Source organism: Cynoglossus semilaevis, unplaced genomic scaffold (assembly GCF_000523025.1).
Source record: "Cynoglossus semilaevis isolate Cse_v1.0 unplaced genomic scaffold, Cse_v1.0 scaffold279, whole genome shotgun sequence".
Classification (NCBI taxonomy): Eukaryota; Metazoa; Chordata; class Actinopteri; order Pleuronectiformes; family Cynoglossidae; genus Cynoglossus; species Cynoglossus semilaevis.
Window position 1 is genome coordinate 12,562 of NW_007585123.1, and position 23,838 is coordinate 36,399.

Here is a 23,838-nt window from a genome sequence, read left to right on the forward strand (position 1 = left end):
CAGTTTTACTAATTTACTTCATTCAAAAAGAATTCTGACATATCTCTTTACCTTTTTTCATTCGAAGATAATCTGTCAATGTTTAAAAACAGTAGGTCATTCAGACACTGATACTGACAGAATAAAGCCCATCCATCCATCCATTTTCATCCGCTTATCCATCGCAGGGGCAGCAGTCACCACCGTACACTGCACCGTACCAACCCCCCTGAACCTTCCTGTGGGTGGTGAGTCCACTGGATGGTACCAACCGCCCTAACCGGGATTCAAACTTGACAGAGACATTCCCTCTGGGTTGAAAAGATGTTTTATTTTGATGTAATGTTCCTTACCAGTTATTGGTAAAAAAGGTTAGGGAACGCTGCCTGCCGTACACCTGATGATCTCTCATGGCACACTAATGAGCTGGGACACAGAGGTCGGGAACCACTGTTGTGCCACCTAACTTCCAAATGAGTTTAAATTGAACAAATGAAATGAAGTTGGTCAGTGCAGTAACTTGAATTCTTTATTTTGTTTTCTGTCTGACAAACAAATTTAATTTAATGAATAATTCCACACATTACAGACTTTAGTTTTAGCTGGAGTTTTAACTTTTAGTCAACTTTTCAGGCATTGTAGTTTGTGAATCTAATAAATAAATAGTCCACACTTTATTGATAAAACTAGTAGTATTCACATTCTCCACTCTACAGTAACATGTTGTCTACAGCTGTTTTACACTAGAGTCAATTTGTACACGTAAACAGAATAAATTCTCTATGAAATGAAAACATTTTGACCTAAAAATATATTATTTTAATGGTGTTTTCTATTTCCCTTCTGAGCTCCTGTAGACTCAGGTCTCTCCTCTGTTGTCCTTCCTCTCTTTACACCAGGTTGAACTCCTTCAGGTTGTGTCTGAGGATGGTGTCTTTAACCGCCACAAAGACGAAGCGGATATTTTCCGTGTCTGTGGCACAGGTGAAGTGATGGTACAACGTCTTGTCCTTGTCAGGGTTTTGTTCTTTGTACATTTTCAGCATGAATTCCTGAGCTGCTCCAGCATCCTGCTGAGGTCCTGAAATTCAGGCTCAAAGGTTTAGGCTCAAGCATTTGTAGGTGATGATTTAATGACAGCATCTACAGTCAAGAGTCTACAGTCTACTTCCCCTATAGGTAGCTGTAAGTTATTGCAGGGCTGGCAAAAATACATATTTCAATTTTAATATTTTCTTTATTTGTCCCACAGTGGTGAGACTGCACTGACTTGGGATTTGATTTTCAATAATCCTATCTATGAAGTGGGGGCGCTGCAGACAAACATTGGTGCAGAAGAAAAGTAGTAGTACAAGAAGAAGAAGAAACAGGAACAAAAATGAGAAAAAGGTAAGGAAGGCAAAAAAGAGGAAAGGAAGTCCAACAAAGTAGATCAGAATATGAAAAACAAGCACCACAAGAGTAAATGTAGCAGAAGAAGAAGACAGAGGAGAAACAGAGAACAAAAATCACTGTAGAAGACAAACTGACCTGTGAATTCTGGGAAGTAGTTGGCTACGTGCGAGTACATGATCTTCTCGTTCAGAATGTCGGTCTTGTTGAGGAACAGTATGACGGAGGAACGCTGAAACCAGGGGTAAGTGATGATGGTTTTAAACAGAGCTTTGCTCTCCTCCATACGGTTCTGAAAGAAGCGTTTAAATATTATAGAAAAAAAGTTCTGGAAATGTTCTACAGGACACCGAACTGCCCAAGTACAACTCTCACCTCGTTATCACACTCGGCCAGGACCTGGTCATACTCACTGAGCGCCACCAGGAAGATAATGGAGGTGACGTTCTCAAAGCAGTGGATCCACTTCCTTCTCTCTGACCTCTGACCTCCAACATCCACCATTCTGCCACGCAAGCCGCCCATCATAATCAGAAAAGAACCATTCCACACCTACACTAAGCTCTCTGTGATTTGATGGTCTCACCTGAAGATGACGTTCTCCATGTCAAAGGGATATTCAATGATTCCTGTAGTGGGCACTCGTACCCTGAGGATGTCCTGAAGGTCAGGAACGTAAGAAGGCTGTGAAATCCGTTCCAAGTCTGTGAGATAACTGCAGAGAAAAAAAAAAAATTAAATTAATTTTATCATTTCTTTTTTTTATTTGAAGGACAGTGGAGAAGATTGCTCTGTAATAATGTCTTATTAATGTATTTACATTAATGTATTAATGTAAATACCCAAGGTGAGCACACAAGTGCATGAACTTTAATGTCTGAATCTGGGCTTAAGGTTAAACTATAACTTATGAGCATAGACAAATATATTCTGTTTTAATTTTATTTAAAACATTCAGCAAATACTTGATAACCATATTTGAAAAGCAGTGAAATGAAGAATAAATACTTATTTCATCCCCTTTATTTTCCCAATTGTTTACTGATGATACAGTATTGTATATACGCATATTAGTGTTGTCCGATATTAACCTTTTGCTGATATTGGATATGTTGATATTGTCCAAATTCTTGATATCCGATCCTGAAATCAGTTAACCGATACTGATATAGCGGGGCCTGGTGGTAAAGGAAGTTAAGTGCTGCCTGCTCACTAAGGTGATGGGGTAAAGCAGTGTTTCTCTGCACCACTGTGAGTTGCTGGCTCCAGCATTCTGTATACAGTCCCCTGATTATTAAAATAGATTAGTAAAATGAACTGCAATGCTACTATCTAGTGGGTTTCACTTTCATATGCAGCCATTTTTTCAGAGGAAAAACTGATAACAATTCTTACAGATGTTACATAATTATGCTAATATGGGGCTGATATTATTGGACATCCCATGTATCATACATATACACTTACTATTTAGTGGAGTCTGAGAGTTGGTACTCCCTACGTCGGTCGTAGCACTCCTGTATTCCTCTATCACACCACAGACTCTTGATGGCCACTGCATGGTCCAACTGCTCCACCTTGTCCACCTCCACCTCCAGGACAGAGCTGGCATGACGCTGTAGAAACAGACAGCCATAAAGTTAAGGTTAACTACTGATAGTCGAGAAGGAAATGGTTTTTAATGGAGGTTGGATTCGGCAGAAGAAGATCAGGTTCTGGTCTGAATTGTTTTTCCGTGTCTACCTTGTTCTGAGGATCAGAGAACGCTATGTTCAGGGCCTCCATGGCTCGGACCATGGACTGTATGGACGTGTAGATGTTCTGGTAGACCAGTTTGACATAGCTCATCTTGTCTTCGGCTGTGTATCCTCCTCCGTGTATAATCCTCATCTGTTTAATGAAGGTACTTTTCCCACTTTCTCCAGTACCTGGTGAATGTAACAATGTCAACTCAGACTGCTATTTTTTATTCTGCAAATAATTTGTATCTGTTAGTCAATGTATTGTGACAGGTAGGCCACTAGAGGAAAGCAGATTACAAGTTAAAACCGAAAAAAAGAAAGCGAAACTCGGAGCTGCTGAAGAAGATCTTCCTGTTTGTCTTTCTACATTCCTGTGAGTAATGCAGCATTATGTTCAACTAATCAGGCCTGTGTTTCATGCTTGATAAATCAATTGTGAGTAAATTGAAACTTGAAGATCAGAGTATTTCATTACATGTACTTTTTGGGAAATGCATTTGTGAATAGAATAAAATAGAATAGAATAGCTCTTCATCTTGTTGTCATGGAGCAAATACTAAACAGACAATTGTACTGTGATCGTCAGTGCGGGCTAAACATTTGAATGTGTTATTTGACTACCAAACAGACATCTGTAAAAGTCTGGGCACATCCAGATGTCTTTTCTTTAAAACAACGGAACTAGAATTTGTACTATTTTGACACAAAATATCGCAGCTCTCTTTCAGCTCTGGTTTCAGTTGGTGCTTAATAAAAGACACACATCCCACACATTTTACACTTATTCTACACACAGGAACACAGTGTGTCCTATATCCTGTCAACATTTTAAATTTCCTGATTCACTGAAGTTGAATTCATTTGTTTAACAAATTCCCAATTATTAAAAGTCCTGATAATTGGAAGACATCATGTGTGTATTTGAGAATGAGTGATGTAAGGTAGGCAGGCGTGTGTCTGTGTGTCCCTGCAGATGCAGCCGTTTCCTGTTTTACATGGCATCGTGTGAACACTTGAGTCTTTACATCTTCAAAAACAAGACTTAGACAAATCATCTGCATTTGAATGCATCTTCTTTACAAGTCAAGTTTCTTGGAGTTGAGGGGGAGGTGGAGGATGAGGGCTGGGGAGGTTGAACAGGACATGTCCTGGTGCGTCTACTTTTCTTCACTTTCTCAAAGAACTTTATTGTACAGCACAGTAAAAATTTCATTTGTATTATTAATATTTGTTCATTATTGTTTTATTATTATATATTATTTTATTGTATGTATTAGCCAGAGTTTGTTTTCATCTCTTGTTATTGTTCCTGATATAACTGAGAGTTATACCAGGAACATAGTTTCATAAAACTATGAAACTATAAACGACAACTACTATAAAGGCACAATTTACTCTCTTTAATCAGTAATGTTCCAGTCAAAGATAGATAGCAGCTCAGCTAAATGTCCAATATCTTAAATAACCTTTAATAAAACCTTTAATAAAATGTAGGGATTCCCGCTATTAGCTGTTCTGCTACATTTTAGGTTAGCATTGTTGTTTTTGATAAATACCAGTTATTTCTGGCTAACTAGTGGGGAGCTACCTTTTTAGCTTTTTTGTCCATCTTCTTTAAATATTACCATTTTCTCATTATCCAAAACTACTCTTTGGCAATTTAGCTATATGGGCTAACCTTAAAGTACATGTATGCTTATTAACTGTTTGTCCCTTGACAGGTATATTTTGTTTACCTTCTTAATTTAACACCCTTAATTGTGTCCTTTAAATTATTAGCAACTTGAACATTTTTGACTACATGGGAAAACATGAAGTTAATTATATGTTTTCCATTGACATAATGCTGGTATAAGTATGTTTCTTCAAAACAATGTCATGTTCAGCACCAATTTGCTAACCAAATAAGCAGATTACAAGTGATTGTAACATTAGCTAAATAAACCTAAAACCCAAACCTGTATAATCTACATTTGTTGAGGAGGTAGAATCAAAATTTTTAATTCAAATTGAATTCATTTCTGGCCCTGCCTTAAAAAGTTCCAGGAGTCACTGTTCAGTGGTTTATGTTCATCTTTTAGAACCTGATGTTAAGCATTTCCTTTATCCACAAGGCTTTAACCATTTACCGTACAGTGAGCTGGGAATAATTTTCAAAACAAATGACATGGGATGTCTGATTCACGTTGGTTTGACCACTGTGGGTAGCTGACGCCTGCTTTTACTAGAAGCCCCCCTCGTAGAGAACAGTGGAGGCAACACTGCAGCTAATACCCTGCTCTGGGAAGACTTTGCATGATTTTTGCATTCTGCGTGCCTGCAGCAGCCAGTAATGTGTGTGAAGTACGCCACCGACTGAGGCCCTGACAGGGGCAGGTGCTGTTGAGTTGTTAGTCTTAGACTAAAACAAACTCCATTGTACTGTATATAATTTCTGAATTTATCTGGAAAGGTCTTAGATGCCTCTATGCAACAAGATGTACAACCTGGTCCTGTCTTTGCTGGTCTGGCTTTTTTCTGACTTTTCTTTTTAAAATAAAAAAATAAATAAATTAGAACAATGTCAGAACGCTGAACCCTAATGCAATTGTAAATATGTAACAGGACTACTTTTGATCTGCCCATTTGTGATGCAAAAAATTTGGTACAAACAATGTACCAGTCAAAAACCTACTGAACATTTCATGTTAACTTAGCAGAGATGTATGTTACACAATGTGGATTACTTTAATATAAATAAAATATGTTTATTATTATTATTTCTTATTTCATTAAGTGCGACTTTAGCATAGAGAAGATTAAAAAATGTTGATATCTGCTACCACTGATGCCTTTATGTGACGTTAAAGTTTTCATCTTCCTGTTGTTGACAGACAACAGCACTACCTGTGGCTGTTTTATTAAGGTTTCCGTGAAGTATCCAGTAAGTCTAATGAGTTGGTTGATCTATAGTGTCTCACAGAACAATGGCGTAGCTAAGGTCACAGTCCATGTTAGTTTCTGAGTATATTTACATTTAAAAGAAAGTAGATACTTGGACAACGGTCTCATGTCAACCCATGTCTTTGTCTCCATAATGCTCTATGCAAATAGTAAATTTCTCATCTTATTTACAGTGTATTTGTTTTAGTCTAAAACCTCTGTGCACAGAGCAGATGCAGGACATCTGCAGCAAGGGAAGAGATGCGTAAGGGAAAAGGAAACATGGAGACAGGATAGATATAAAAATATCTGCTCTCTGACAGAAGTCATGTCTTGCATCATTGTGTCACTGTCATGTCTGTCAACTGTTTGAGTCCACAGCAGTGGTGTGAGAGGTTAAAATACATCTCCATCTCATGTTTCAGGAACAAATCGTCAGAATCACACACTTATTGTCCATTACTCTAAAGATAATGAAAATGACGCAATAAACAATGATTACTAATAAAATAAAGAGAGAATCTGAGAGGTGTTTAATGCCAGTTGAGCTTTATCTGTCTGTCAGGGAAACCTATGATAATGTTTACTCTTTAACATGCCAGATATGAAAGGTTATAAAATTCCGGGGTGCGGCGGTGTCAATGTTCTGACCTTTTTATGGTAAACTAAAAAAACATGTCAACCTTTGATATTTAGGTGTAAAAGTGTGTTCTATACAACAGACAGTTAATAACATAACATAACATTCAGTACAGAGCCAAAAGTCATGATAATCGTAAGGTGTAGTCAGGAAGCAGTAAAGGCAAAAAACAGTTGTTCATGGTTAAAATGCCTTGATGCCAAAGTTTATATATATATATAAATATATATATATATAAATATATATATATTCTCTAAACTCCATCACAGTTAGATATGTTCGTTAACTCATTAACGCTGAGGTCTTTACTTAACTAAATGATTGTCCTCTTACCAGGACAGGGATGATGTGACTTGGACAGTTGTCCCTGCGCAGCTGCCTCTCAATCTCCTCACTGATCCTCTGGTTCTCTCTCTCCTCAGCGGACACACAACATCCAGCCATGACCGATGACAACGCTGACCCTGTCAAATCTCCAGACTATGGTCCGAACCTGTCCTGTGTGTCTGTGGCTCTCTCACACTTCACAAGTTCACAAGTTCACAAGTTCACAAGAGGGAAGAGGATAGAAATCATCTTTAAATGTACTTTTTCCAACACGTTATCCTTAAATACAACTTAAAAACTTCCACTAAATTCAAACTTAAACTGGATAAGAATAGATATGCACCGTTACAGTAATCTCTACTGGTAAAGAGTATCCTGACAGTAAAGTCAAGAATCCAGAGAAGCTGTGCTTAAGCGAAAGTCATGGTTATATTACAAGAGAGGAGTGAAGGGTGGAGCACCAGTTGCAAATGAAACAAGGATAAAAAAGGAAGTAGCCATCAGCACAGATCAGGGCGTGAAACACACTGAAGTCACTGCCATGTCTCCGTGTCTCCACTAGGGGTCGTAAAGTATCAACAGTGACAGAGGCGAGGTACAGTGTAGGGTCATTTGATTAAGATCCTGAAGGTGTGTTTGATGTGACACTGTGTCTGGTACCATTTATAAAGGTACGCCCATTAATTGATGTGGCTGGAGTCCAGCCTTTTTAAAAACCAACAAAAAGAGACCAACAGAGAGGGAGGACAACAGGAGGGAGAACGTCATTCCACGCATGGGTTTCAGAAAAAGTTAGGAGGATCTTTAACCAACATCAGATCCTTGTACACTTCAAACCTGGTAACACCCTGAGACAAAAACTGGTTCATCCCAAAGACAAGACACAAAGGAACAAGCTGGACAATGTGGTTTATGCCGTTCAGTGCAGTGAGGGGTGTACGGACCTGAGACTAAACAACCACTACACACATGGCACATGGCCCAACACAGGATCGCAACGTCCCTTCAGACTCCTAACGACTGTTCCACGACTTTCCCAGTTGACCCAAGACTCCACCCAGAAGGGTGGAGCTGAAGTAGCTTTCTTCTTTGTCACCTAGAGTATATATCTGCTGTACTCCCCACCACCAGTTAGAACTGAAGAACCCTCTTGGATGAGAGGTGAAACGTCTTCTTTGAGAAACCTTTTGATAAATAGGACAGATGTATTTTGGGAATTATTAAAATAAAAGGATAATATAATAATATAGATGCATTGAAATGTACTGTATGTATTTCATACATTGTATGTAAATGTAGTTCAGTTGACTGCACATTGTACCATTATAACTCCATCCAAATGGATTACATAATTATTTTTTCTTGGTCCTACCTTGTAGAAATGAGGTACAAACCTGATGGTCCAGTACTATTTCTTTTTTATTTTAAAAGCAGATCTGATTTAAATTCACTTAGCATAAGTTCATAAAGTAAAGAATATTCAATGATGTGACGTGTAACATGCAGCTATTGTCAACGCTCTTCTTCCACATAGATGCTGCAGGCACTGAACCACAGAAAAGAGTCGGAGACTGAACAAAAACTACTCATGTAAAGTATACTTATTAATATATATATTTTCTTGGTAATCTAAACAATGTGCTGCTCGTTCTCTTTATACTGGATTTTATATTTTAAAGATTTCATTCACATTCATTCTTTCAAAAGAAACAACAAAAACAAATGTGTAAATAACATATTTTTTCTTCAAAAAAATGAATTTTTCATTGGACACAGTACAATTACATAGATACATATTTTCCATACGGCACATTCAATCTGCCAAAAAAGGAAATGATTACAAAGCCAACAAAGATGCTGCCATATATATATATATAATAGCATTCATAATTGCACTGTCTCAATAAATGTAAAATTACAGGTGTATGTTCTATAGAAGTGTTCTTTGGTAGAAAAAAAAATCAACACTTTGCCCTGGTACTGAGGGAGTGGTCACATATACTCTCCACTGCTGCAGAGCACATAATACACCTGTGGGAATGTGTGTGTGTATGTGTAATACCATCAACTTGGTGAAAAACCTAAAGATATCAATTGCATTTTGTTGTTTGATTAATACTTCATCACCCTGCTCCGTCCTCTTAAACACTTTTCCTTCCTTTCACAGAAGTATACAGCACAGAGTGGAGCCGGGCCCATGACTTGTTTTGGCATTGGCAATAAATATACACACTACCATAGTTAAAAAAGCGTTAATGTGGCATAGAAATCAAGTCCAACAGAAATGAATAAAACACTTGTGGCATAAATCCTCCTCCTCCTTCTGTAAGAAGTTCTGTCCTGATGTGAGAAAGCTGTGGTTCCTGGGCTTCTCCTTGGCAGGATTTCAACTTCTGTTATGGCCAACTATCCAAGTTTCACCATTAGCTCAGTTGTGTAAAGTGGTCACTGCAAATATTCCCAAAATTTGTCTTTTCATGGTCACACGTGCCCTTCTTATAAGATGGTACCAAAGTCAATGCAATGTAATTATGATTTAAGTCAACCAGTAACAGATTAGGAAATAATGCAAACATCACAGTTTATGTCGACTCAACATACTTTCTCATCAGATTTAAAGAGGAAAAGGAAGCTGTTAATCAGACATCTCTTACATCATAAAGGTAAAGGAGGGTTGGGAGAATGATTAAAAATTAAAAAAATACGTTTATAAAAGAAGCAGGTTAGAGGAAGGGAAGGATGTTGCATTAATTCAGACTGAGACAAAAAAGCCCCCATGACCTCCAGTGCACTAAGTTTCTTTCTTTCTGAAAAAAAAAGAAAAAAAGAAACCCTTAACAGAAAAACATCACAATGCACAAAGCCTAAAAGTCATTGCTCTCATACAAACATACAAACAGCAAATCCTTCCACAACCTTCCAAATATCCTTCTCTCCTGCTTTAAAACATTGTATCAAATCTTCAAAGAGCAGGAGTTTTCCTCTGCTCACAACTCAGGGACCAAGAGATCAACAAATGGCAAATAAATTAGCATATGCACGTGTGTCTGTTTTGACATGAGCTCAATTCAGATATCAGATGTGTGTGTTTGCAGGGCCATTGATTGGCAGCCCCGCCCCGCCTTGCTCTACACCAGGTTGTACTCCTTCAGGTTGAGCTGCAGGATGGTGTCTTTGACAGCGGCGAAGACGAACCGGATGTTCTCTGTGTCGGTGGCACAGGTGAAGTGAGAGTAGATGATCTTGTCACTGTCTGGATTCAGGTCCACAAACATCTTCAGGATGAATTCTCGTGCTGCCTGGGCGTCTCTCTGAGGACCTGGAGAATTACAGTACACCTGTCAAAAAGTACAGTGCAGCGGTCCCATCACAATCACCTAGATCTATGTACCATCACTGTAACATCATAAGTTTATTTAGTCTTAGAGGGAAATGTCTTCTTAAGATGATAAAAAAAGGTGCAAAAAATAGGTTTGAGTAAAATTAACTTAAAAATTCAAACTCAAATGATAAAAAATGTGATCTGATTAATAGCTGGCTGGGCTAATCACAGGTTTATCATGATGATAATTACGTTATAATTACTATTAATTGTGATTTGTGTGGCTTGTAGAATGTATTGAGAGTTATAGGAATTAAAACTTTGATGAAGTCCTTGTTCTCAACAACACTGGTCTGATGCAAGCTTAGTGTCCTTAAGTTGAAGCCTCACAAACACAGGCTGGGTATTGAGATGATTTTTAACCCTGTAGTGCTTCAATGGAATTAAACTATTCTTTGCAGTCTGTTTAAATTACACAAATGTGTAAAATGACTGGGTATTAAAGCAACATTAAGTTGATGACAGTGGAATTATTGGATATACAGTGCATGTCAATTTGTGTTACAATATGATACAAAATCTAATCTGAATAATTTGGCAAAATCATAATACATTAATTTGACAGTTTTGATGTAAACATGTGTTAAAACAACAACATGGGGTGCAGTAATGCAGAGCAGTAACTGCATTTGTGACCGCAGGATAGACTTTGTTCCTACTTTTTTAAAGGTCAGCATTGCTTTAATCTGTTGGAATCGTTTGTCTTATTTGTACCTTATTTCAGTAGATCTAACAACAGTATCAGTCTTTTAATTGTAGCCTACAGTAAATATGTGTGTCTGTGTGGTAATGATGTGGTCTCTCACCGTCGTACTCTGGGAAATAGTCAACCAGGTGGGAGTACATGATCTTCTCCTCCAGCAGGTCCTTCTTGTTGAGGAACAGAATTACAGAGGAGTTTTGGAACCAGGGGTACGTGATTATTGTTCTAAACAGAGCTTTGCTCTCTTCCATCCTGTTCTGGAAAGATTGATGTGAGAATGAGGAGAGACAGGGAATTAAGGTGAGGATACAAACACAAGAGTGGGTGGGGGGTGGGGGGATGGACCTTTTAACTAAACCATGTTTAATTCTCATTAAGATCAGATTTGAATAAAGTTTAACTGCATCATAGGGAGGGCAGACAGAATTAGGGAAGAGCAGCCCATGTCAGAGAGACATCAGGAGTTTTATATCTGGCTGATCATTTTCAACATGCTTTCCCAGGAAACCACAGGGGGTGGAGATCTCATTTCTATCATTTTAAATCAGGACAATCACATTAACAGATATCACACAGTCCTATCATGTGATGTTCCAAACACAGAATTACAAACATGTACATATTTATTCACCTCGTTGTCTGATTCCACCAACACTTGGTCATACTCGCTGAGTGCTACCAGGAACATGATGGATGTGACGTTCTCAAAGCAGTGAATCCACTTCCTCCTCTCCGACCTCTGACCCCCAACATCCACCATCCTGCCATGGCAGAGGCAGTGAGGGGAGAGGTAGCATTCAGTGAAATGTTTCGAGATGAGTTGCCATATAATTGGCACAGATAATTTCTCTGGGCCAATCCATCCAACCAACCATCCATTTGTCCATCTATGCATTCACCATGCACTGATCCAATCTCTACAGCAGAATCTTAAGTTGCTTGGCAACAGTAAAAAGGAAAAGAAATACTGTTTTCTTGACTGACAGGCTAGTCATTCATCCATCCACCCAATCTCAACTATCTTGCTAACAGCAAAATTAAGAAAGGCAGTAAAGTCCTTTTTTGTCCTTCCATGGTCTCTGCTGGACCACACACTAACAGAACAATCCAACCCATTTCAACTTTTTTCTATCACACACAGTTACATTGACTACCACCTGAATATCACACTTTGCAGGTCAAAGGGGTATTCAATGATTCCTGTTGTTGGGACTCGAACCCTCAATACGTCCTGCTGGGTAGGCAGGTAGGCTGGGTTCGAAATTCGGTCCAATGCATTAAGATAACTACAGAAAGAGATGAAAAGAAACACTAAAGTTATTCTGCGCCACTAGAAATAATAATATTTAATAAAAATAATAAATATAAAATAATAATATAAAATAAAAAAAGCACTACTACAGTATCCAGTATGCAGTATCCAGTATGCAAAAGTCAAAGGTGTGTGAGTGTATACAGCATTAAGAGTCAGTGTGCTTTTTTCTTCAGTGTACTCACTACTTAGTGGAATCTGATAGCTGATATTCTCTCCTTCGATCATAACACTCCTGGATGCCTGGGTCGTTCCATAAGCTCTTGATTGCATCTACGTATGGATTTTCAAACATGGTCACTTTTTCAACGTCCACCTCCCTCACAATGTTGGCATTACCCTAGTGGAATAAAGATGGAGGTAAAACCTCTTACTAGAACTGGCATCACTGCTCAGCAACAACAGGCTCTGAGGGCAACTAAAGGCACATCACATGACAGAGTTTTAAAAAAAAGCATTACAAACAAATTTTAAATAGAGTCTCTAAATTGCACATTGGACAGTCGTAATTATCGCTGGTTTATTTTTGATCTTGCACACTTCCTAAATCCTGAAATGTATTTGTACCCTGAGGCTCAGCATGGACCTAATATCTGAGGCTCAAATCCCACTGGGCCTATTAAAGGGGGAAGTTTTCCCACTCCAGAATTCTCATTAAAAGTGTTGTGTCCCAGGACGAGATCAATATGTGCTGGGATGTCGACACACTTTTCCATGCCTTAAAAGAACACTGACTGAAAGTAGTGGATCCACAACCTGAAGCATTTTCTAAGAAGGTGACATGTTATTCAGGATTGAACTCTTTTAAAAAAAATCATTTTAAATATCGTCACAAGTGCTTTAGCAGACTTTTAGCTACTCTCCATGCAGTAATACACTTTTCAAGGCTAATACAAAGTAGAAAGCTGCAACAATTAAACCATAAAGGTTTATTTATATTAAATATACATGGTAGACACAGTGTATGGAATCACTTTCGTCGCTATGAGTACAAAAATCACAAACAAATACATAAACCACTTTCAGGCTGATAAAATATACGTACTGTACATCTGAGTGACAGAGTGTACATACATCACCAGGAACAATCCCGTAGCACATCACCACAGAAAAATCTCACAAAAAGTATATGTAATGAAATCTAATAATCTTCTAGTTTAAATTACCTCAAATTGGTTGTTTAGTTAAAGACAACACTGATATACTGGCAGGAATTAAAGAAAGAGACTCACAAAGATCTTCTTCAACTATCTTTTCTTTTTAGTTTTCATAGCCATCTGCTGCCACCTAGCAAAAGAGTATTAAATTGTTCTGCCCTTCACGCTTTGACAAGCAAAGAAACATTTATGCAATAATAGTTTACAGTTCATTTAGGTGAAATAATTTTCCACAGCTCATGTGGTGCTGATCTACTTGTAACCAGTGCGAACTAAGTCATAATTTTTACTTCAAATTATTTAGTTAACTAAAACTATTACCTTAATTAAGGGTATGAAATTAGGTGTAGTAGACAGAAATATATGGCCTCACTGTGAGATACATACTATATAAAGTATATACAGTGATGGTCTGATGATAGCAGCTCAGTCCGAATGGTAAAAAATCTAGCACTAGGGACACAGCAATACTGATAAAACACTTCATTTAAATACTCATATTTGTATCTGAAAACATGGCAATCCAGTGGCCTGATACTCAGAGACAAAATCATATTTTGGATTGAAATGGCCTTCTGTTAATGAAAATAATATAAGTCTGACTGTAAGCATTTCCCTGCTGTACTAATATCAGTTTGTAAAAAATGGTATTGTCACAACACTATGAACAGACATCATTTATACCGTATGTCATTGAAGAGATGTTATTTATATGCCAGTGCCAAGTTGATTGACTTTGATTCAAACGCCGTCTGTGTTTACTTCTAAATGCCAGACAGACAGAGCCAACAGGAACAACAGTTTTCATTTTCACTTCCCATGAGATGATAGTAAAAGTAAATGTCAAAAATACTTCCTTTTTTAGACATACAATAACTGCACGAAATGTCAAAAACAATGTATGTTACATTTACACTTAACAAAGTTGCATGCTGTGGTTAAATTCCCTGTTTTTAACTAATCATGGTGATTCAAGTCTGACAACATATCAGTTGCATGAATTTACATAAAATTGCTGCAATTTGAAAAAGTATCCCTAATCTGACACAGTGCATATTGAACAGGTGACAGATTACTGGATCTTAAAAAGTGTGTTGCTGAGCAGGGCATGCGTTTTAATTTCTATTGTTCTTGAATGAAAAAGTTTCCTCTTTTGTTAACATGTCAGCACCAGTTTGTGGGATTGGAAGTGAAACCAATGGATTTATCACAACACTGCATACAGTATATATATAATTATGCTTATTTGTTTTCACGAGTTCAGGCCTCAATGTTTTTCATTAATGAGTGGATCTACAATAAATGGGCAAACATTCTGACTGATCAGGACTGGGAAACATTTCTGCCTGTGTTAAAGCTATAGCCAAAAGGACACAATATACGGTCCCTACAGTCAGCACTTTTCTAAGACTGCATCTAAAACCTGATCAATTCAACCCCTGCTCAGCTGCCCTTTTGGTTGTTCCTACTCACTGTTCACAATGGGTTTGAGTTAAGAAACTGACTCACATGCACAACTTCCCTTCATTAGTGACTGACAGAAAATAGATGGATAGTAACTGATAAATCCTACAAATGCAGGACAAGTTGATTCCTGCACATTAAAAAATGATAGAGACACATGTTAGAGTGATATTTATGGAGAATGATACACAAGTACGCACACATGGGTTTGGGGTTTGATTGCATATATTCTGTATACCCGTCTTCACTAAACCCCCAATATAAGCAGCTTAATTGAATTTTAAACACCAAATCTTATTTTGCTTGAAGAAACAACTTGTCATTCACCACAAATTGTGTGAATACCTGAGTTTTCCTTCTTTACCTGGCAGAAAGAATTTATTCAAGACATCACTCATTGCTATGACACAATCAATTGTATTGTTGTTTACTGTACAAGTGGTAAGCAATATTTGTATAGTATTTCTATAGCTTAAGAAAGAATAGAAATGTGCAAAAAGGAGTTTTGAATTCTAAGATTAGCAGCCTTAAGTAGGCATGCAGGTCAGTCTCATCTATCATTTTCCAGCTGTCTCCATATTTGCAAAAACCCTCCAGATTTGTCATCTCCAGGATTGTTCTTTCTATTGCTGGTGTGATGAACAGGGAGAATGTTGAGACAATGTCATGGACATGAGAAACGGCATATCTTGTGGGTCCTACGGTTATCCTCATGACCTTTTGTTTTGCCGCCCTGCCGTGTTTGTCATATGCTGCCAAGGACCATGTTATTTTGACATTTTTTGAAAGGAAAGTCTCTCTCTCAGCTTCAGGGGTTTTCTTCTTCTTCTGAAAATGATTCATCATGCTCTGGGTTGTATTCCTCCCCGTCTTCTTCCGAATCAGGGTTATCTAGTTGGACATCTGAAAACATCAGCTCTAGAGCCTGTTCAATGTTATAATGCACACTTATGGCTTCAGCACAGAGAGAATTCGGGGTAGTGTCATCTGTAGCACCTTTATAGCCTCTGGGAGTCCACACAGACAAAGGGGCATTATGTTACATTTAGGTCAGATCGGGTCACAGGCAGTGCAGTCTGCGAGAAGACCACCTGTCTTGTCTTGTTTATGTCTGCTATTGATTGATCTGAGACAGAATAAAACATCATTTTTTTGTACAGCTTACATGGAAACATGAATATAGGCAACAATTCACTTTTTGTTGAGGTCAATCTAGGAAAAGTCATTAAATTTCAAATATCAGTTAGGGAATTTGTATTTGGTTTTTAACACAGTGGCGGGTCATTTTGACCCGAGGACAACAGGAGGGTTAAGTGGTGTTAGAGGAAGTGCTAAAAAGGGCAGGAAACGATTATAGGCGTCTGTTCCAAATGAGATAGACACTAAACTGAAGCAGCACGAGCAAGCTGTTGCCACTTTGCAGTCTGTCACTATTTTTTTTCTCAAATGATTTGTCTACCCTTTACGTCTAGGTGTGGTTCACTCTCTGCACTGAGGCAGAATGGTGGAGGCTACAGGGGGTGGTGAAGATAGATAGAGGATTATCGGCTGCCCCCTCCCCTCCCTGAAGGACATCTACACCTTGCGATGCCTCAGCAGGTCAGAGTGGATTACTCTGGATGTATCCCACCCCACACACCATCTCCTTGAACTGTTGCCATCAGGCAGGCATTACAGGTGCATCAGAACCCGGACCAACAGGCTGACACACACACTAACTCATCCTCTCACCGCACCACAACACACTACCTTGTGCAATAACCTCACTACAAATACTAAACTCTTATATTTTTTAAATCTACATTGTTATTTATATTTAAAGTACATTTCTTGCTGCTGTTGTTGTTGTTGTAGTGCTGATTGCTGCTTGTTGTTTTGTTGTTTATTTAAGTGACCATTACAACAAAGTAATGTTTGTATATATGTATCTGTGATACACCTGCGAAGAAGACTTCGCCAATTTTGTTATGTTTTAACTGAACATAATGACAATAAAGACTATTCTATGCTATTCTATTCAGATGTGGTGCCAGGGAATTGAGCAAGCCTTGAGTAACAGGAAAAAAAACAAAACAATATACCTTGTTGTGGTCATATTTGTAGGGGATCTTGAGTGTCTCTGCAGCTCTGATCATAGCCTGCATGGCAGTAAAGATATTCTGGTAGACCAGTTTGGTGAAACCTCTTTTGTCCTCATCAGAGTAACCGGTACCGTGGATGATCCTCATCTGTTTAATGAATGTGCTCTTTCCACTCTCACCAGTGCCTGACCACAACACAAAGAAAGACAACAATTTAGGAATAAGCAAAAAAGACATTCACAAGAAACTATTGATTTAACTTCTACAGTTGTGTGAGTACAATCTGAACCACAGCATGTAGCGACTACTGCTAATGACTAATGCATCTCTTCCCTTGTGTGTAACCAGTAATACTGAATTGCACTGTTGGGCATCCACTGCAATTTAGTATGATGGACTGTAACACCCATCGTTAAATACTGATATTTATGTGCATATAAAACGCATCGATGCATGAGCAAACGTTGGCTCTGTTCACACAGCAGGTATAGCAGCCATAGCATTTCTGATGCCATTACCTAATGCATTAAGTATAATGTTGATTGTCTTATTCTTGTGTGAGTCTGGAGGGAATCATGAGGACTTACGGTTTACATGTGAGGTTATGGCAATGGTTCCAATGTAGGGGGCGGGACATGGACATGTTGCAGGTGGGGGCGCAGCCTGGCACGGACAATTCCAAATTAAATCTATACAAATGAACCAAACGAACGATATATATACACACAATAATGCACACCGTGAAGTTTAGTTGTTGGATAACTCTAAAGTTTACCGGATTTGATTTGATGATTCTTCTAAGTCCTTAATACCATTAAGTGAAATTAATTTCAAACATGTCCTCAGATGTTTAATGGCGTGAAATTTACAAACATTCTCCTTTTGTGATAAAACATAAGTAAAGCATAAACCCTTACCCTCTGCATACACTGCATAGAATATCAATATTATATCAAATGTATTATGTGGTATGGGGGAAGGCTTCTTAATTTACTATTGTCCGCTCAGCCATCAGGTACATTTTGGAACACTTGGCAATCCCTCAGTCCTTAAATGCATCACAGCATCAAATGCATTGAGTTGCCTTTTTCCAAATGGGTTAAAGGATACAAAAATGCTGATGTATGCTTCAACATCTTTATAAAAAATGAATGAGAGGAGAACAGGGGAAATGAATTAATTGCTAAAAGCTTAGCAGTACGTGATGAGTGAGTTAATTCAGAGAGAAAGAGAGAAAGAGAGAGAGAGGGAGGGTGGACGGGGGGTGTACTAGAGATTTTACTAATACTCTTGGGCAAGAGTCAATGCATTTCCCTTATACAGTTTATAGTTCCTGTGCAGTAGTCACAACAGTTTATAGCCCCGTTACAGGATGTTGTCAATCGGCAGGGTCTGCTTGGATATGCTTTTTAAGGGGAAAAAGACTGTTAAAGAATTATAATTAATGGCAACGATGGCACAATCAAACTGTCGACCATAGAATTGGCACTTCTTTGCTGTATTTTCTCTTTTTGCATCCTTTTTACCTTAGAAACTGATAATATTCTTCTAATGTATTCTATTCTTTAATTACTGAAACTGTGGGAATTTATGTGAGAAGGTAAAAGTTCTAAAACAGACTCATTTTCATTCATTAGCTCTAGTTCCTGTTAGCTTCTGGAAAAATGGCTGGGTGTGAAATCTTTAAACTGGTGGTACGTGCACATTAGTATCTAAAAAGGAGAAAACAATTTCTGCAATGACAGTGTTACAATGCATGCTTTTTTTTTAGAACGTTAATTTTTTGTACTGCAATTTCAGAACCAATAGTTATTAATAATTAATTCATAATAATGATACAAGGACAATAATAATAGGTGCGAGTGAGTCACAGGAGTTATATACTGAGGTGACCAGTCTGGGTATGAGATTTTTTGGTCAGCAATGAACACTGCTTTTGGTCCTCTTATTTGTCCTTAACATTATGACTCATTTGCAAAGTAAAATAAACTTGAATGGATATTAGTGTATTTGGTAAGCAATATATGTAACGCTGAGATTGACACGTTTCAAATGAATATCGTAAGAGCTGTCAAAACTGAATAGTTTGGTCACAGCACTGCGGCCATTCTACAGAGGTGCCATTTGAAGTGATTACTTTTCCATAGACACAATTAGAAACTAGAAAGGTTTATTTTCATGATTTACGGTAAACAAACATTTAGAAATTTCCGGGATCAATGCTATCACTAAAAGTGCATGAGATAATGGAACTGTACAAAACATATTGAGAACTCCCTTCAGTTTACTTGACCACAAGTGGTATGAGTGGTTCCACTGATCCAACATGAGACAAGGGCACCAAAGAAAACACACAACTCCTTATTGATTCAGAGGCTGCCTGGAAGATAATGTTTGACTCACTGATATGACTTAGTTTGCCATATGCTGTAGTATGTGTTTGTCTACTACTGCACATCATGATGGTCTAAGAGTGTCAGCAAGGTCATATTATCACCAACTTCCTATTGATGCTAAACTACGCCAACACCACAGTTCTCATTGTTTTACAAATGGGACTGCATTTTTAAATGAATAATAATTCACAATGTTGCTGCATTACAAGTGAATCATACATGGTAAACCATTACAGGAAACATTTCTCTTTCTCCAGCGTAATGGATCTCGCTGAAGCTTCTCAATGTCTCCATATTCAAAGACATTAAGTGTACACATATCATTGTCATTAGAGTCATTAGAGGCTTGCTACATAACCACTCAGAAATGTAATAGCCCATATAGATAGGGCCGACTGATAAGCAGCTGCTGCTAAAGATAAATGCTATTCTTGAATATTCTGTATGCAATAATAGTAAAGGATTGCTGTGGACATTTGCACGATTGAGCTATTAGGTATTAAAAGAAATTACAGGCGACAATGAAACTAGTATTTGTCTGTTTTCAAAAAGAGAGGTCACATTCAGCTCATTCAAATCCTGTAATTTGGGGAGTAATTCCAACACACTTAAATACAGGCAAAAGGGAATTGTTTCTCATTTAAAATGAAAAATAACAATTTAAAAATGAAAAACCAAATTGTCAAGGTGCAAAAATAGACACATTTTAAGGTATTTAAGGTATCTTTGATGCATCTGCTCAAGAACAGAGAGGATATATATATATATATATATATATATATATATATATATATATATATATATACACCCCCCTTTTTAGCAACTTTCATCTGTGACAATTTGTCTACACATTTAAAATGTATCCAGCACATTTTAGTTCTCTAATTGGCTAACTAGAAAACGTCTCATAGATTTTAACACTGTCTACAGTAGAACGAGATACGTTGTTTTGAAGTAAATGGATTTTAAGATGCGAGTTCGTTATAATTTATCAGAGGCATTTCCGCATCAAAAGAAACAATTATTTAGAAAAATGTTATATACCTCCCTGGGAAAAGGTTGAAATATAAAATTATTTAACCGGACCAACAGATCAGTATAGGATTATGAAATTACGAGTTCTTGAGCAGCTAACGGCTCCGCCCGTTAACTTAGCTACTAGCATGTGAGGCTAAGTGCCTTCATTTGTAATGCAAAATGTATGCTGTTTCACCTCAAACACCTCAAACAACCAGTGTTACGCTCGTTAAATCTAATTCTAAATAGTATTTTAGTAAGCTGCTAAATAACATTATTTATTGACACCAGCTAATGATATAACCTGACGACGCTAAACCTTAGCCTGCTAACGTTAGTGTGAGCTTTGGATATTTCCCAGAAACATATTTCAATAAACTGCGTAATTTATAAACACTTATGCACCCTACCTTTAAACAAGAAATCATACTCGTCGTCTCTGTTTCCCATGGTCAGATAAAGTATCTGTGAACGACCGCGTGACGAAAACTGAAGTGATGACAAAACTATCCAGTCCTTGCCACAGATGAGTGCAGAATTGACAGGAAACGTTGCGCATGTAGCGTAGGAGAAGCGAAGCAACTGAGATTCACAGCAACGACAACCGCTGCCACATCACGTGACTGCGTCCAATTTTTAACGTTTCTTTAGCGCAAAAGTAGTTTATACAATTACTTTAATTTAATGTATATTTTAGTGCTTTAAAATATTGATTACTAAGCACAGTAATTAACACCAGTGTGGAAAAAAATCATACAGTATTTTCCAAAATATAAATGATAATAGTGACGAGGATAGTTTCTCAATATTAAGAGGCAGTTTCTCAACAGTTAGTTTCCCTATAATATTAGATAGTATCTCTTTGTTAGTAATTATTTTCTCAACACACTGGCAAAATCGTACGGAGCCCTTAAAGGGAAAAAAGAGAGAAAAAACAATCATATCACGTATTTACCCTTCACGAACCTCCCTACACTGTTATCAACACTCGAACAACAACAACAGTGCCCTCTTGTGTCTAACTGAGGTATCCTACATTAATTAAAAACTGACCATATATACAGTACATTGTCACGCATGGCATGCCGGTATCTTAGATTTCCCAACCGGGGTGATTAATTATGCAAACAATTATATTTCTTTATATATTTTTATTTCATTGACATTACTTTGTAGAAATATGTTTTCACTTTGACATTAAAGAGTTTTTTCCAATACATTTTTGTATTAAAAAAAGCCAAATTTTATTGACTATAATTGATTTATGAAAGCACTAAAGGGGTAAAACATCCAAGGGGGTGAATACTTATGATAGGCACTGTATATATCCTCTCTCCAGGTGTTGTTTGTGCCATCAGGATGTTGAAAAGGATGCTACATCTATAGGATAATTTAGATAATCAAAACTGTTTATGTTTGGATCACAATATATATTTCTGTTTGTCTGAAGAGGTGTATGTTTGTGCGAACTGTACATACATAAGTAACCCAACAATTTGTGAGTCCATTGTGAATGTATACTTGCATTTCTAAATCACAGCTATTATTATTTTATTATTGGGATGACAACATAAGATGATAGCCTTTAAGGCTGACTATAAACTACTTCTTTCCCTTTGTATACAACTATGATGCAGACAGTTTCACAAAAAACTAAATGCAAGATTAACAAAACAGCTTAGTAATGAAAAAGGTCAAGATCTGTTTTCAGTGATTATAGAGTCTTTAGTACTTACTATTAAGTATTTTTAGTCATCTAGATGTACAACTTATTTATTGTTAAATCACTGAAGTCAGTGCCATCATGGAAGTGCAACATTTGTCCTGATACAAGCCAACTGTCATTACTCTCGGCCATCCACATCATTTGTTCGACTTCATTATTCAAATCTAAAGCTTGTTGCACATTAAACAGCAAATGGGATAAAAAGCAACATTTAATGTGCACTGTTGGATCTAGTTCTTGATGACAGTGCTTGGCAAAGTGATGCTGATTCACATCATCAACTTCAGAATTACATATAAAAAACATATGTACTCCATAAGCATGTAAAAATACAATTTTGTATTCTGACCACACTTCAACAAGATGAGAAGTATGTGATGTTTGATAGATGGACTGTGTGCATCTGTGTTATGAAATGACATACATTCAATTAGACTCAAAATGCACATGCCAATAATGTGAAAGATTCTTCCACTGAAAAATGTATGCAAATAACATGGAATGGTTTACAAACCTTCACCAGCCAACACTGCTTCATTGATGGACAGATGTGATATAATCATTGTCAGGGCTAGGTGTTGTAGCTTAGCACCTAACCCTGACAATACAGCAACTCCTAATAAAATGCTAGACTTTGGCCCACTCAATACTTGACACACCACCTGGATGGACCCGTCAAGGCCTGGGCTGCATAGCCTGTGGTTAGGCGAGACAGAGCTCAAAATGCAGAGTAGTAAATGTCTGTTGCCACTTTATTTACTCTGATCTGGGGTTTTTTTTTTAATCTGTATTTTTTTTTTCTTTGCTTTTTTTCAACACCATGGAGTCAGTTACAAGCCCAACTAGATCACATCTCCTTCCTAGGCTGAACCTGTCAATCTGTGCACTCCACTCAAACAAACACCCACTCCCAAACTTCAATCAGCTACCATCCCCTCCTCTCCTATGTCCTGGAGTTTGCCGCCCTGCTCCTCCTCCCCGCGTTTGTCCCCACCGAGCTTACCGAGAAGCAACAGCTTCAGTTCCCGGCGTGCGTCCCTCTTATCCCGACGGAGCTGCCTTTCGATCTCGTCGTTGATCCGCCTGGCTTCTTTCGCCTCCTCGCTCAGGCAACACGCCATTATGGATTCCAGGGTCATTCTTTCCTTCTTCTTAAAAAAAAAAAATCAGCATACACTCCACACCTTTCCCTTCTTAGTGATTCATCCAGATATCAGATTTGCGGGAGTATAATAAGGCAACACACACGGAGGACTCTGGATGTGAAAAAACGTCCTCATACAGGCCTCTTTGCGGTGAAATACACGCGTGGACACCCTTATAATGAGCTTGAAGAGCGCACAGATTGTGCCGGAAAAGACGAAAATAAGACGTAGGGAATGTTATTGTCCCCCATTCCCTGGTTCGGTTCGCTTTCCGGGCGGCTTCAATACAAAGTTCGAGACTGAATATCTGTGCGATCTTAATTAATTTGTAATCTGCTTTTCCCTTCTCAATATGATCAACAGATCCCTTTAAGATACATCATATTGCAGCTTTGACTGATCTCGCTAGACACTGCCATCCGCACCTTATTTAAAGTCTTCAATATTACACAT

General features: G+C 37.8%; 2 protein-coding genes across 2 annotated transcripts; both read right to left on the reverse strand.

The window, feature by feature from the left end:
• Positions 1-488: 488 nt before the first annotated feature.
• Positions 489-3,381, reverse strand: LOC103398707 (guanine nucleotide-binding protein subunit alpha-14-like). The gene is made up of 6 exons (XM_025053759.1): positions 3,115-3,381; positions 2,839-2,987; positions 1,958-2,086; positions 1,747-1,876; positions 1,510-1,663; positions 489-1,060 (listed from the first exon to the last, which is right to left on the reverse strand). The coding sequence occupies exons 1-6, from the start codon at positions 3,259-3,261 to the stop codon at positions 870-872; spliced, it is 900 nt and encodes a 299-aa protein (XP_024909527.1). The 5' UTR covers positions 3,262-3,381; the 3' UTR covers positions 489-869.
• A 5,687-nt stretch (positions 3,382-9,068) lies between these two features.
• Positions 9,069-23,832, reverse strand: LOC103398708 (guanine nucleotide-binding protein G(q) subunit alpha). The gene is made up of 7 exons (XM_008337416.3): positions 23,244-23,832; positions 17,102-17,286; positions 12,585-12,739; positions 12,245-12,373; positions 11,719-11,848; positions 11,191-11,344; positions 9,069-10,321 (listed from the first exon to the last, which is right to left on the reverse strand). Exons 1-7 carry the CDS (start codon positions 23,377-23,379, stop codon positions 10,131-10,133), a joined length of 1,080 nt encoding a protein of 359 aa, XP_008335638.1. The 5' UTR covers positions 23,380-23,832; the 3' UTR covers positions 9,069-10,130.
• Between the last annotated feature and the right edge of the window lie 6 nt (positions 23,833-23,838).

What these genes read in the sequence shown, in the direction of transcription:
- LOC103398707 (XM_025053759.1), bottom strand. Translation starts at nt 3,261, where the DNA reads ATGAGGATTATACACGGAGGAGGATACACAGCCGAAGACAAGATGAGC. An exon ending in TGGCCGAGTGTGATAACGAG is followed by an intron (nt 1,664 to 1,746) that starts GTGAGAGTTGTA and finishes CGCTTCTTTCAG; the next exon opens with AACCGTATGGAGGAGAGCAA. An exon ending in CTACTTCCCAGAATTCACAG is followed by an intron (nt 1,061 to 1,509) that starts GTCAGTTTGTCT and finishes CCTGAATTTCAG; the next exon opens with GACCTCAGCAGGATGCTGGA.
- LOC103398708 (XM_008337416.3), bottom strand. Translation starts at nt 23,379, where the DNA reads ATGACCCTGGAATCCATAATGGCGTGTTGCCTGAGCGAGGAGGCGAAA. An exon ending in ACAAATATGACCACAACAAG is followed by an intron (nt 12,740 to 17,101) that starts GTATATTGTTTT and finishes TTATTCCACTAG; the next exon opens with GGTAATGCCAACATTGTGAG. An exon ending in CTATCAGATTCCACTAAGTA is followed by an intron (nt 12,374 to 12,584) that starts GTGAGTACACTG and finishes CTCTTTCTGTAG; the next exon opens with TTATCTTAATGCATTGGACC.